General features: G+C 39.3%; 1 protein-coding gene across 2 annotated transcripts; it reads right to left on the bottom strand.

Annotated features, from left to right (window-relative positions):
• Window positions 1-11,390: 11,390 nt before the first annotated feature.
• Window positions 11,391-12,900, bottom strand: LOC126793220 (coniferyl alcohol acyltransferase). 2 transcript variants are annotated; one of them, XM_050519682.1, is made up of 2 exons: window positions 11,831-12,900; window positions 11,462-11,739 (listed from the first exon to the last, which is right to left on the bottom strand). In XM_050519682.1, the coding sequence occupies exons 1-2, from the start codon at window positions 12,866-12,868 to the stop codon at window positions 11,608-11,610; spliced, it is 1,170 nt and encodes a 389-aa protein (XP_050375639.1). In that variant the 5' UTR covers window positions 12,869-12,900; the 3' UTR covers window positions 11,462-11,607. The 2 variants fall into 2 exon arrangements, with proteins under 2 accessions (XP_050375638.1, XP_050375639.1); XM_050519681.1 differs by having other exon boundaries at window positions 11,391-12,900.
• Between the last annotated feature and the right edge of the window lie 626 nt (window positions 12,901-13,526).

The raw sequence follows: 13,526 nt of genomic DNA on the forward strand, positions 1-13,526 counted from the left end.
TGAGAGATGTGGATGTTGTTGTGGGGTTTTAGGGAAGGGTTTATGAGAGTGAAGCCCACGGAGGCCTCATTGCTACTTCGACTTTTGAGAGTTTGAATAGGGAAGGGGGATGTGGAAGAGCCACGATTATAGGAAGTTTTTCGCATTGTTATGTATGTAAATTTCTATACGAGAAATTGGCACATGAGGATGAGGCAGTCAGGTTTGCGAGATTAGACATTTAAAGAAGCTTGACACTATGATATTTCTGTTAACTATTCAGTTAAATATAAAGGTGAAAATGATATATTTGGTAATTATCAGTCGCTTGAAGAATTATAGTTTTAAGAGACAAGACGGTACATATGAATTATAGTCATTCTATTAAAGAATTATTGAAGTGTTCCGGGAGAATTACTATTCTACTGTGTGTCTTAGCCTAATAGGTTTCATGTTAGGAGATAAATTAGCATCTCCGTAATAGTACGACTCCGAATCATACGGGATTATGGTTTTGTAATGCCTATATATATGTCCCCATATCATTCAATAATACACAATTATTTCATCCCTAAACACATTATCATGCACTTTGCCCTAAAACCCTAAATTTTTAGAGCCCTAGAAATTTTTTTCTTTTCCACCGCCGGCCGCCTTCGTCTCCAGCCTCCGGCATCTTCCCGTCGGCGCTCCCCGTCGGCCGCTGCTGCAGCCCCCCCCCCCCCCCCGGCTGCTACCCCCGCAGCCCCACACGCGACCCTTGCAGCCCCTGCGACCCCCCTCTGCCCCTGCACGCAGCCCCGCAGGGTCTCCTCCGCATTCGCTCCACAAAAACATCTTTTTGGCCCGCAAGACCCCGCATCAAAGGATTCAAAATTGCTCATCCAGCATATCTACGCAAGAAACGCGAACTTCAAAAGAAAACTCTTCGCTCAAGAGAAGCTACTCCCGTCTTCTCTACCCTTTTGGGCATATGGTGATGACATTCATGCCGAGATGGACGATACTTTTGTCATCTACATACGATTTCGATCGTATCATCCCAAGATTTTTATGTCATCGAACAAAGATCGAAAAGGAATTCATCAAGCAACTTCATGCATGACGATCGATTTGCAGACCAATTTAATTATATACGGTCTATTTGGCAGACCAACAAGTATGTTTTTCTCAAAGTTGCTGCTTTTGAACATATATATATATATAAATTATCGGGCGCTATTAGCCTTTTTCATGTCTTCTTTTCCTACCTTCTTATTACGCCGATGAGACCAAAGAGGGATATGATTCCTCTTGGTCGACATTTTTCGTGTGACGGTCCTGGGGGAGTCACGTTATTATTTAAAAGGGAATATATCGATTTCGTGTGATCGCCTGAGTGCACCGCTGTTTTGGATGCGATCATGAGTATCGCCGATATGCATCGATTATTTTGTGACCATATACATCACAAACCTTCTAATTCCGGTTACATACTTGATTAGTTTTGATTATTCGAAACATATACAACCCTCGTTTTCTCATGGCGGCGTCGCCATCACGACTGTTATTTGAATGTTTGAGTTTTCTTAAACTCATGTCTATAAACGATAATCTCAAGGTCTACGTACTCATTTATTTGAGTTGAAATTCATTACTCTTAAGCAGCACTAATTGACACAAGATCCCAAAAATAACACATTCTATGGGACACACTTAAAGTGATTCAATAAACGTCTATGACGTTATATTACCAGAGTTGACCTTGAAGGATGGTCCATATCCGAGAAACACATGTCATTTTTGGCACCGGTATCTATTTTTTGAGGGAATTTTGGAGATGGAAACGTAATATTCTTCCATTCTCAAGTAAGCACATTTTTGAGCCTCAGGCTAAGGCTCCGCCCAATCCGATATGCAAGATTTTGTTGCTACAGACTTTTGATTAGTCAATCTATTTTGATTATGTTTTCTACTTACTATTTTTCAAGTATGACGTTGGCATTGCCATGATTCTTGCTCGACTTTAGCTTAAGTCGTCTATTGAAATTGGAAGCTTGTTTGTGTTGTATTAAATATTGGCATATTCAATAAAATTTCTCGTATTTCTTAGATGAACTCGTCAGAATTTTATTTGTCTTAAACCTAGCATGAATGGTCAACGTTTGCAACTCACGTGGTTTTAAAATTGACCCTTTTGGGTTACATGGGACCCCAATAGTACTACATTGTGGATTTGGACATTAAAATTTGGAAAACGGACATCGGAACGTCAAAATTGACGTCTTTTTTCCCGGTTACTGTTCCGGCGTTTCCAGAACGCTTTCCGGCGTTTTACCGGCGTATTTGCAACCTTCCGGCCACTTTTCGCCGTTTCCGGCGCCACCATCCGGTTCCTGCCGGCGTCCCTTGTCGGATAGCAGCCTCGGCCTCCTTGCCGGCCAGCTCCGATTGCTGCCGGTTCCGGCGAGTTTTTGACTTTTTCTCGTCGTTTCTCGTCATTTGTTCAGCATATTTCCCGTAGTTTTTACTGCCACATTTTCCCAATTCAAATTTCACCCGGTTTTTGAGTTCTTTTGACATGGTTTTCTGGTTAATTTCCGGTTTTCTCCAAATCGTTTCATAGCTCAAACGATTTTATTATTATTGGTGACAACCCGCACCAAATGGATAGTTTTCCACCCTAATTGTTTGGTATTCAAAAATGTTTCATAGCTCTAATACCATGTTTTTCCAACACTTAAGTTCAAAAATGTAGTTCTATTGCCATGTGATACACTCGATGGGATTGCACATTTGTTTCAATCCCCCCTCTTACAATATCCTACGGCGTATTGTCTAGAGAAGTTCACCGCGTTGTTGACTCTCTTAATTTTATTTTGAGCATATCCCGCCGTGAAATCGAGTGTCTTGCTAGTTACGTAACCACTCACACTATTCTGCGGCGCATGTAGTTGTTTTACGGATCTCGTGCGGAGATTGTGTTCTATATCTTCGTGCCTTGCTAACTTTTAAAGGCCATACATGCCAAAGATGGATTTTCATCTTGATATTTGTGTTAAGAATGGAGAGGAATAAATCTGTCAGATTTCATTGACAGTAGCTTTTTCAAACTTCGACAGTAGCTTTGTTAGCTTGCAGACATAGCTTTGCTTGCCTGCAGCAGTAGCTTTATGTAACTCTAGATTCTTTAAATCATGAGTTCGGTTTTACTGTCTCCTCGGTTTTGACATGATAATGTTTTGGTCATTTTGAACAAGATATGATGATTTGAGTTCTTTGAAATTCACATGATCATCTAATTTTCATGTTCACGAAGCGATTGGAGGATCACCTCACCCGTGCTCCACACGGTGAGGTCGTGCCTATCCGTGCCATGCACGGTGGGGCCGAGCCTGCCCCTTTCGGCGACTCCATGGAATTTAGACCATTGGTGGCGGCATCCCCTCATTCACAAGAGCTTGTGATGCCTCCTGTGTTTTCTAATGCCTCCATGACAATCTCTGATGCCCATCGCTCATTTTGCAAAGCTTGTTTTTTTGCTAGATTTTAAGAAAATCCTTATTTGCTAAAGCTCCAACCGAGAACATTCCATTCTTACAAAGTATTTAAGGTGACATTAGTGGACTCGATCCAACCGAATGCGGACGTTTTTCAGTATTTTTATGATATAGGTTAAGAGCATCGACGCGTTGGTCACATGTCGCTTCGCTTTCCACAAGGAATGCTGCATTTGCTAAGTTTTTAGCTATGAACATCATACTAAGGGCTCACCATCCTTCCCATCCTCTCAAATATATTTGATTGGATACTGTTGGAGAGTTCACCTCCACGACTTTGATGATTTCGTTTTGCATATCTACTGGGATTGTCGTTGAACATATTATTCCTCATGTTCATTCACTGCTCGATTTAGCAGAGCTCAAACTTGGTTATGGGTACTAACCTATCGATTTTTGCATGGAGATATGTAATGATGTTACATGCAGCGACACTTATTAGTTTTAGACCCATAACTTGCCAAGCGTTTAGTGCGTACCAGATGGTTACTGGATACGATCCCAACGTCTTTTCATTAAACGCTTATTTGGTTAAAGTTGTTTATGTGCCTCTATTGTAGTTATCTCAATGGGTCTACTTGAAACGATTAAGTATTCTGGTTGGTTATGATTTATGAATCACCAACACTTGTTCGCTATTTTCAATCTACAACCGTTGATCTCTATCCTGCGATATTAGTAGACAGTCACTTTGATGAGACATACTTCCCGTCGTTAGGGGGAGATATGGAATGCTCCCATTCCAGTTTTAACGCCAAGAATTGACGTGGTGTGCCACTATGTCTCATTAAGATCTCGCACTACTCAAAGTGAGCAAATATGCAACGCTTTATGTACCTCCAGAAAGTCAAAGATTCGATGCTCAATGACTTTACCGATATTGCGAAAGTGCCGAGATAGCACATAAATGCTGTGATGTGCCAATAAGGTTGGAACTCTCAGAATATGGGAGAATTTCATATAACCTGGTCCTAGCACCGTTGGCACCATCCCTGATAGTGGGAAGGAAGCCGACGATTGCACCATCGTACGCTGTGGTGTTGTCGGCGCTCGTGGTATTGCACCACAAAACAAGGGCGGCAAACACAAAGATGGACTAGTAAGGGTCATAGCTTCAGTCTTGGCTCCTACCTAGATGATGGGGTGATCATTATTCTCTAGAATCAAAAACAGAAAGAAGTGAAGTGCGTAGGCACAAATATTTCACCCATCATCAAGAGATATTCTCTAAACATGTGTATCAACTAAGTTTATGTGGGACGTTACAGACTCCTTTTGTTGATGTTAGAGAAGAATAAAATTCTCACAAATTGATCGTATACAGCGCGCGCGTGTGTTTAATGGATTGATCTCCCATGATTGATGATGTATTTGCTTATGCTCTTATTTCGTTGTAAAGTATCAACGATGAGCAACTTGACCGAAGTGGAAAGAATCAATACATACTGAACTAGACTTGTTATGTTGGTCGTTGTTCATAAGTGTAATGAGAAAGATGAAGTCATGCGATATATGCAGGACTTATGGCGCAAAGATTGTCTCATTATCCTAGTATTGACTACGATGAGTTATATTCTCTCATTATGGACATAATTGCTTTCCGCTACTTGATTAGTAGTAGTGTCCATGAAAACTGATTTGCAGCATATGATAGTGGTCATAGAATATCTGTAAAGGGATCTTGACGCAGATATGAGAGTGCCTGAGGGACTTTAAATGCCTCCAGACCACGGAGAGCTTATGTAATCAGATTGCGACGTTCGAGAGAACGTAGTACAATCAGTTGCAAGAACTCATACCCATATGTGTTCATATGAAAGCTAATTCTTGATTCTCTATTCCGTCTAAGTATAGATGATGAAGAGATTCAATGAGCTATAGATTCATATACGTAAGTGTTGTTGGGACACTATTGCTTTCATTATGACGTGATTAACTCTGCACCTATGCATTGTCGCTGGACTTGCATTTCTCCCTTGACATGGGTTTAGTTCTACACTTAGTGAACTAACACAAATCCTATCCACAGCAACGCCGCCAGCAGCTCCAGCAACATCAATGTATGTCTTGGTGTAGCAGTCGACACTGGTAGCGTAAAGTATACGTATAGTTCCGCTTCAGACAAAAATCAGTCCTTCATTGATCCATTCCCCTATTCTTTTTGCGAAAGACACATTGAATGTGACAAATCAGAATCTGTCCAGTTTCGTAGGTCAACTTCAATGAGACCTACAAGACAGCTCCCTCAATGAATTATGGTGAAATTGGTACTGTTGGAAAGGTATATGTGTCTACTTTCCAGGGAAACCAACCATTTGTTCATAGCTATCATATTGAGTGAGTTATGGCCATTTTAGCAAAATAGGACAGTTTTGCCCGGAAATTTGCAAGTCAGTCAACTTCGACAGAGCACTGTGAACTTTTATGATCAAATTGAACCTTATGTCACTGGAAAAGCACATGTGTCTACTTTCCAAAACATTTTACGGTTCGCTGATACCTATTTTGACGAAAAAGTTATGGCCATTTAAGTGAATGAAGGTCATTCTATCCGAGAATCTGATTTTCATTGCAAACTCTTGTTTTGAGTTGTTATGCAATCTTGTTTCCTAATATCTAAGTTTGGCTAAGTATAACATGTATGATCTGAGGATGTGTGACTAGATTAATGATTAATCATTAGCCTAAGACTACGTTTGAGAAGCATGTAATGAACGTTGTATACGTTGTTCTTTGTACTCCATGATTATGGCACTAATCAGGGGGAGTTGTTTCGTAGAGTTCAGGGGGAGTCTACCTCACATGATGCTATCAAATGTTGACGGTGTGTTGTGCTATTTTTCCCTTCGATCAAGCTTTTGTTTTTACCCAAGAGGTTTTTATTTTATTTGACAAGGTTTTTACCGAGGCTACGATGTGTGCATCATGCAACCTAGGCATGAGACACAAGGGGAAGTGATATGAGAGAATTACTATTATACCCTTGTGTGTGTCTTAGCATAATAGGTTTCTTGTTAAGAGATAAATTAGCATCTCCGTAATAGATTAGGACTCTGAATCATACAGGATTGTGGTTTTGTAATGCCTATATATAGGCCCCCATATCATTCAATAATACACAATTATTTCATCCTGAAACATGAAGACTGTTGTTTATCATTGTTATGGAATACACATGCCGACATGCGGAAGAATTATCCTCCGCACCTTCGACTTGAAAAGTCCCATTCAAATTCCATGTTGATCAAAACATACTCATGTATGGCAGTGAGTAACTTCCCACCATGAAAACCTCCGTTTGACGGAGCCCTTGCCATTTGATGGGAGCAGATCCACTGCTTTGTTACCCCCAACCGGGCGGAGTTGGCCCTAAAGCAAGATGCGCAGCCATGTCATCTACATCCAACATCGAGAAGGATGAGGAATGAACTCGCTGCTTTAGAAAAAAAAACCCCTAGCTCTAGGGTTTTAGAGAAATCTCTCCACCCCGTGTCAAGGGAATTTATTACATTAGTCAAGATTTACACTCCATATCCCTTTTTCTATTCTATAATTTCATTAATTAAGCTTTAAGGCAGTCCCACCTACCATTCATAAAATAATAATAAATAAATAAATAAAACTCTAGGTGATTGGGAAACAAATTTGCTCCCCACTTTCATCTACACCCACCTATATGTGTGTCATGTGTCATTTTACCTTAACTATAGTTAACTCATTAATATTATCACAACCCCGAAATTTTGAATGATAAAAATTCGAAATCGAAACTATTAAACTCTAAAACAATTTCAAATATATTGAAATCATCTTATAGTAACAGTGTATCGAAACTGAGTTCATAGTACGACTCAGTCGACTTGAATAATACATAACCAGTTTAATACCTCAAGTATTATGATAAGTGGAAATGTAAAATTCACTCAATCATCACCATAAATAGAATAAATAAACTTCGACAATCTTCAGAGTAAGTCCTCCAAATCTGCTAATCCACACCTATAAAACTATCCCCTACACTATCGAATAGGTGCACCGGGATTGTAAACATAAACCCGGTAAGCTTTTCAGCCCCTATGAGTAAACTAATAGTATAACATACATCGCATACAAATGAAATATGTCAGAAAACATTTAAAGACAAGAGTATTCATGAGACACTGGACGACCCATCTGGTTGTCCAATATTATTTAAAATACGTGTACTCATGAGACATTGAGCAACCCATCTGTTTACCCAATATTATTTAAAAACACGGGAACTAATGAGACCCAGGTACCCATCTGTTACCTTTCGTGCAGTACGCCGACATACACTAGGCAACCCATCTATTACCCAATATCACTCAAAACATAGATACTCATGAGACCCAGACAACTCATCTGTTACCCCTCATGTAGTATACTGGAAGACAGACTAGAGCTCTAACTGATCGTAACTGACACGGGCCAAGACTTGGTTACGATTACTGCCAACAACGTCCAAAGACTAGAAACGTTTTAAGAAGACTCAATGTTAAAACCACGTACAATATAACAATCAACACATGTTTATTGTACTACAACCAAGCGACTCTTGCACAACAATATAAATATAGTCACCACAGTATAATCTCATTCGGAAATAAAAACCGTAACAATATATAATATAGCAACCCATATATATGTATTGTTACACATACAAAACCCACTATATTATATAGATGTCACAGTTCACTCTTTTTAAGAAATCGTAAACATGAGTCACCGCTAAGGGTAGACTTGTTATAGTGAGATTTACTCACCTTATTCCCTGCGTGTCACTTCCTCGACACTGAGAGTGATTCCCTCACTCGTTTTGTCGGTCACCTAATATCATGATAAAGTGCTTAGTAAACGATTTGCAAAATCTCAGGTGACGATTCAGTACAGCTGAACATTGTTCATTAATTTACTGTTCACACGCCGTCGCGTACGGCCGCTCATGGGGCTCACACGCCACCCTCCTGCAGCCGTGCATGGGGCTCACGCACCACCTAAATAGGTGCGTGTGACCTCACACGCTGAACCCAAACTCTGCCATTCCTCTTCCAAAGCCGTCCTAGATCGATACCTTATCCCCTGCCACCCTCACCTACTCCCACGCGCCGCCACAGACGGCAACACGCACTCAACCACCACCTCCGCCTAAAACTCCTCAAATCAACAAACTCCCAACATGAAAAACGTAGATCACAAGGAGAGAGACACAATCATACCTTTAGTTTGTCCCAAACCGGTTGGAAACAGCTTGAATTTCCGCCGTAAGATCCCAGATTGGGATTTCAAGATCGGAGCTTCACCGTCGGTGGAATTATGTCGAGCAGGAGGTGGGAAGAATTTTCGTCGCAAGCTTGAATCCCAGCGTCGCTGGCGACGTCGAGTTCGACGGAGCCGTTGTTGTGCTTCATCGGGCGCGGTTGAAACTCAGCACGGGGTAGGTCCCCTTCACCACAGTTCGATGCGGCTCGGCCATACGGTTCGAACGACACCGGTGGTGTCGTGCACGGTGGCCGGTGGAGGGAGATTGCCGATGGAGAAGTCGGCGGAGGGAATGAGGGTCGGGGGAGGAGAGAGAGAAAGCTGAGAATTTTCTGATTTTTTTTGGAAAGTTTCCAAAAAAAAAGGTCCTTTTATAGTTTTTCAAAATTGGAAACCAACTCCCGTTGATAATAATTTTCACATAAAACATTCGATTAAGGTGTTCTGCATGTCCACGAACTCGTACCGACATGCTCAACAACTTCTGTGAAGAAAGTTTTCAGAGATGAGCGACGGAGCAAAAATCGACTCTCAAGCCACTGAAAACGTAACGTTTTTTAATTTAAATTTTCGACAGTTTCGTTTCGCCTGACATCGACGAGAAAGCGAAAAATGCGATTTGTACTCAAATTCCAAGTTTAATAATTTACAAGAGTTATACGAATATAAATCCAAAAATTCGGGGTATTACAAATATATTTATATTATTTTCTAGTTTAACGTTCAATCAATTTTTTCCTTTTTTTTATTTACCAAAATATCGAAGCTTAATAAATTTCCTTTCTCCCTTTTATAAAAAAATAAAAGTAACTATTCTTTCAAAAATAACTATAGGACTCTTCACTGTGTAGGTTATGAAAACTATCAAGATTAGAAATCGTTGAGTTCGTTTTTTAAGACTTATTCTCTACTTTGCCACTCATTAATATTCTTTCTTTATGTGGTTGGGCATATAATCAGAACTCTTGTTATGAATTTTGAATATTATATATATAAGCTTGTCAAACCTTTGTTCCCTGGTAATTTATTTTCTTTGGGGTTTCAATATTATATACAATCTTACATATATGATAAATAATTTAAATTAAATTTATTTATTTTTTTCAGAAAAATAAGGAGAAAAGAAAAATAAAAATTTAGAGTTGAGTTAAACAACAATATAATTATTTAATTATTATAAGTTAACAATGGGTATAATGGTTGAGTTCAGAAAGACACATGTCATTCACATGGGTGGGTGGGGATGAAAATTGGGAACTATGTGGGAAGTAAATTTGTCGACCACTTTTCTTGACCATCCACTTAGATGAAAATCATGTGGCATAGATTAACTATGGTATAATCATGGTTATCTATATAAATTAATAACACATGGTAAATATATATCAATAATTAATTTAAGAAATTTAAGAGTTAACTATGGTATAACTATAATAAGTAAAAAAGACACGTGACTTTCATCTAGGTGGACGAGCATAAAAGTAGTAAAAAAAGTGTCGGCAAATTTGCTTCCATTGAGATCATAGTGTTAATATTGTTGTTTAGAAAGTAAATGATTCCGATTATAAAAGTGGGGGGCAAATTTGCTTCCCTTGAAAGCATAGTGTTAATATCGTTGTTTAGAAAGTAAATAATTCCGATTATAAAAGCACTTCAACGGACGGTTACATTACAATGGATCCGGATCCTCTCCTAACCTATTTCCAAGCTGAGCTACCTAAGCTTTTGACCAGATCATGACACGTGTGATTTTGTGGATCTGATGGTCTCTTTTTATTCCCTTCTCTTTTCGATCTACTCTTCTTTTCTTTTGAGTCTCGACCTCTTCACTGTCTCCCCGTCGATCGAATCTCTATTTCATGGGCCATTTATATTTCTCTATTTCTCCTATTTCCAGTTCACGGATGACGACCATCCATATATTTCCTCCCCGGTATCAAGACCAAGATCTCACACTAATATAAGGAGAAGGATTAGGAGGAGAAATAGTTGGGTTTGTGAATTTTTTGTTTTGTTGTATAATACAAAAGAATATGGAGAAAATGACTGAAAGAATGGTTGGAGATTAGATATGGAGATCAATCCGGATTTTTTGTTGTTCTATTGAACCCATAGATTAGATTTTGAATACAAAGCTTATAAGAATTTTGGGCTGCAAATAAGCTTGTCAATTTTACTCACCTATTACTGATCTTCTGGTTAAGAATCTCATCGGTTGAGATTAGTATTTGGTTCTTGAGTTTTGCATGAATAAACTTGATAATAATGATCTGAGTTTCAATAAATGCAAAATAAAAATGAATTTGAGCTATTGGGGTATTAGATACTTAGAATTTGGAGAAGGTAGTGGGTTGAGATGTTGGTACTGGCGTTCTATCGAGTGAAGAACAGAAGAAAGAGGGATAAGAACCAAGGAAAAATAACAGAGAGAGAGAGAGATCGACAGAATGAGGAGAAGGGGAAGAAAGGGTGGAGAAATGAAAGGAGGAAATGTAGACCATCAGATCAGTATAATACACGTGTCATCATCCTTGAAGAAGCTTAGATAGCTCAGCTTGGGAATAGATTAGGAGAGGATCCGGATCCCATTACAATGGGTCTAATCCTGGGATTCAATACTTTAACTTACAAGTTGAGATGCTTACAGAAGAATATACATGACTAGCACTAGCAGATTAGGATTGAAGTTGTAGATGGCCAGCAGTCATGGGCTGAAAAATGGAGTCAGATTCTAAAGCAGCTGCTAATTCTGGCCATAGGATACATGATACAGTCCAGGAACCATCACCCTTTGCACTTGGCCTTTGGTTCATGTAAGCCACTCCAATCTTCTCAATTGTTGAACACACTGTACCCAGCACCGGACTTCCAAATCCGAAGTCCAATTCAGCAACCGGAAACATTCTTCCCGAGGACAAAACAAGTGCCGGCTCTCCGCCACCTTGTCCGAGCACAATCTTTGATAGCATTAGTCCTGGCCTGTGGCACTCAATCCAATCAATTAAATCCAAGAAATGTTCTTCATTTGTTACCTTGGAAATTGCTTCACGCACCATGCTAGCAACATCTGATATAGAGCCCTTCTTCAAGTCATTCACACTCGCCTCTCCAAAAGCCAAAGACAACACATTCCCTATGTAGTTTGACATATTGGAGTTTGCATTGTGATTATTATGATCTCTTCTATGCAACCTAGATCGTCCATCCACCAGCCACCCCATCTTGCACGTTGTATTCTGGGTTTTGCAAGTGCTACTTATATTGGCTCTGACCATAGTTTTCCATACATAAGCGGAGACTGCCTCAATTTTTGTTCTATTCTTACCATTTCGACATGCTTGACTTTGCAGCTGATTAATGCTGGAATTATTGATGAAATAAAGCCTCTTGACCAAGGGTTTGGTTGTTGGTATATTCATGATCTCTTCCATGGTGCACTTGACAAAACTTTGGTCCAAGGAAGAGTGGTACCTAGGAGGGTTGCGTGCACTAATTCGGAGGCGTCTCTGGTGATCCGGTACACAGGAGATTGGCTTGTTTCGGGCGATCTCCGACCACGAAAGGAGGAACTTACCAAAGCTGCTAGCATCCCCAAGTGCATGGTCAAAGGTGAACGTGATCGAAACACCCCCACAAGTGTAATATGTGACCTGAATTTGCAAAGGAATATCAGGATAAATGGAGACTAACTTGTTCACTCGCAGAGATTGATCAAGATCATAGAAGTTTAATGTGTTTAAAGGAATGTTGGCTCGCGCTTCAAGAACTAGAGCTCCGGTATTGTCACACATGATTTCAGGTTCGTTGGTACTTGGGTTTATGACAATTCGGCCAGCAAATGGGTAGTAACTATCGAGGGTTTTGGCTAGGGAGCTCTTGAAAGATTCTGTGATATTATCGTTGGCATGTGGTTTTTTGGGATAGAAATAGAAGTACGTGACTGGAAAGCGGCCTGAGAGTAAGTCTAGGTTTGAGAGAGTGAGGATATGAGGCTGTACCAAGGGATTTAAAGCTTTAACAATGAATTTTCTGGTGAAGTTCACTTCAAATTCAGCGGCCTCAAATTCCATTATAAACTTGATGGCGCTGTTTTGAAGAAACTTCTTTTGTATTGCTGAGCTCTCCGGCCACGCTCTCTTTATAGAAGTGCAGAAGATCCATGGATCAGAAGCATATGCTTATATAATGATACAGTATAGTGTTAGTAGAAAGTTAATGTCTCTCTTAATTTTCATGTTGCACTGATATTATATTATCTTTCATATAATAACCCTAATTGCCCCTTTTTTTTCTCTCATCAAAATGTGACATGAGGGTGTATTTTATATGGAATTAGTGGGATTTTTAAAGAAATTTATGAAATTCAAAAGTCTAGGTGTATTCAATACAAACTTTTAATTATCTATACAAAGTGTATTCAATTAGGATTTTAAAAGTTATTATGGAATTCATGAAAGTCTGGGGATATTCAGTCAAGATTTTTTTTTAAATGAATGGAAGTCTGTGAGTATTCAAAATATCATTCATACTTAAGAAATTATAAATTCATGGAATCTCATGGACTTTCTAGTGTTAATTATTCAAACCACAATCCAAAATTTATCTAGCATCTAGACCAAAGATTTTTATGGACTTTTTCATGAACTTTCTAATTGTGTTTAAAGATATTTATGTTCTGTGATATTACGGTTCTATTTTTATGTGTGTCTTAGCTTAAGTATGTTTCCT

The sequence above is a fragment of the Argentina anserina genome, chromosome 5 (assembly GCF_933775445.1).
Source record: "Argentina anserina chromosome 5, drPotAnse1.1, whole genome shotgun sequence".
Classification (NCBI taxonomy): Eukaryota; Viridiplantae; Streptophyta; class Magnoliopsida; order Rosales; family Rosaceae; genus Argentina; species Argentina anserina.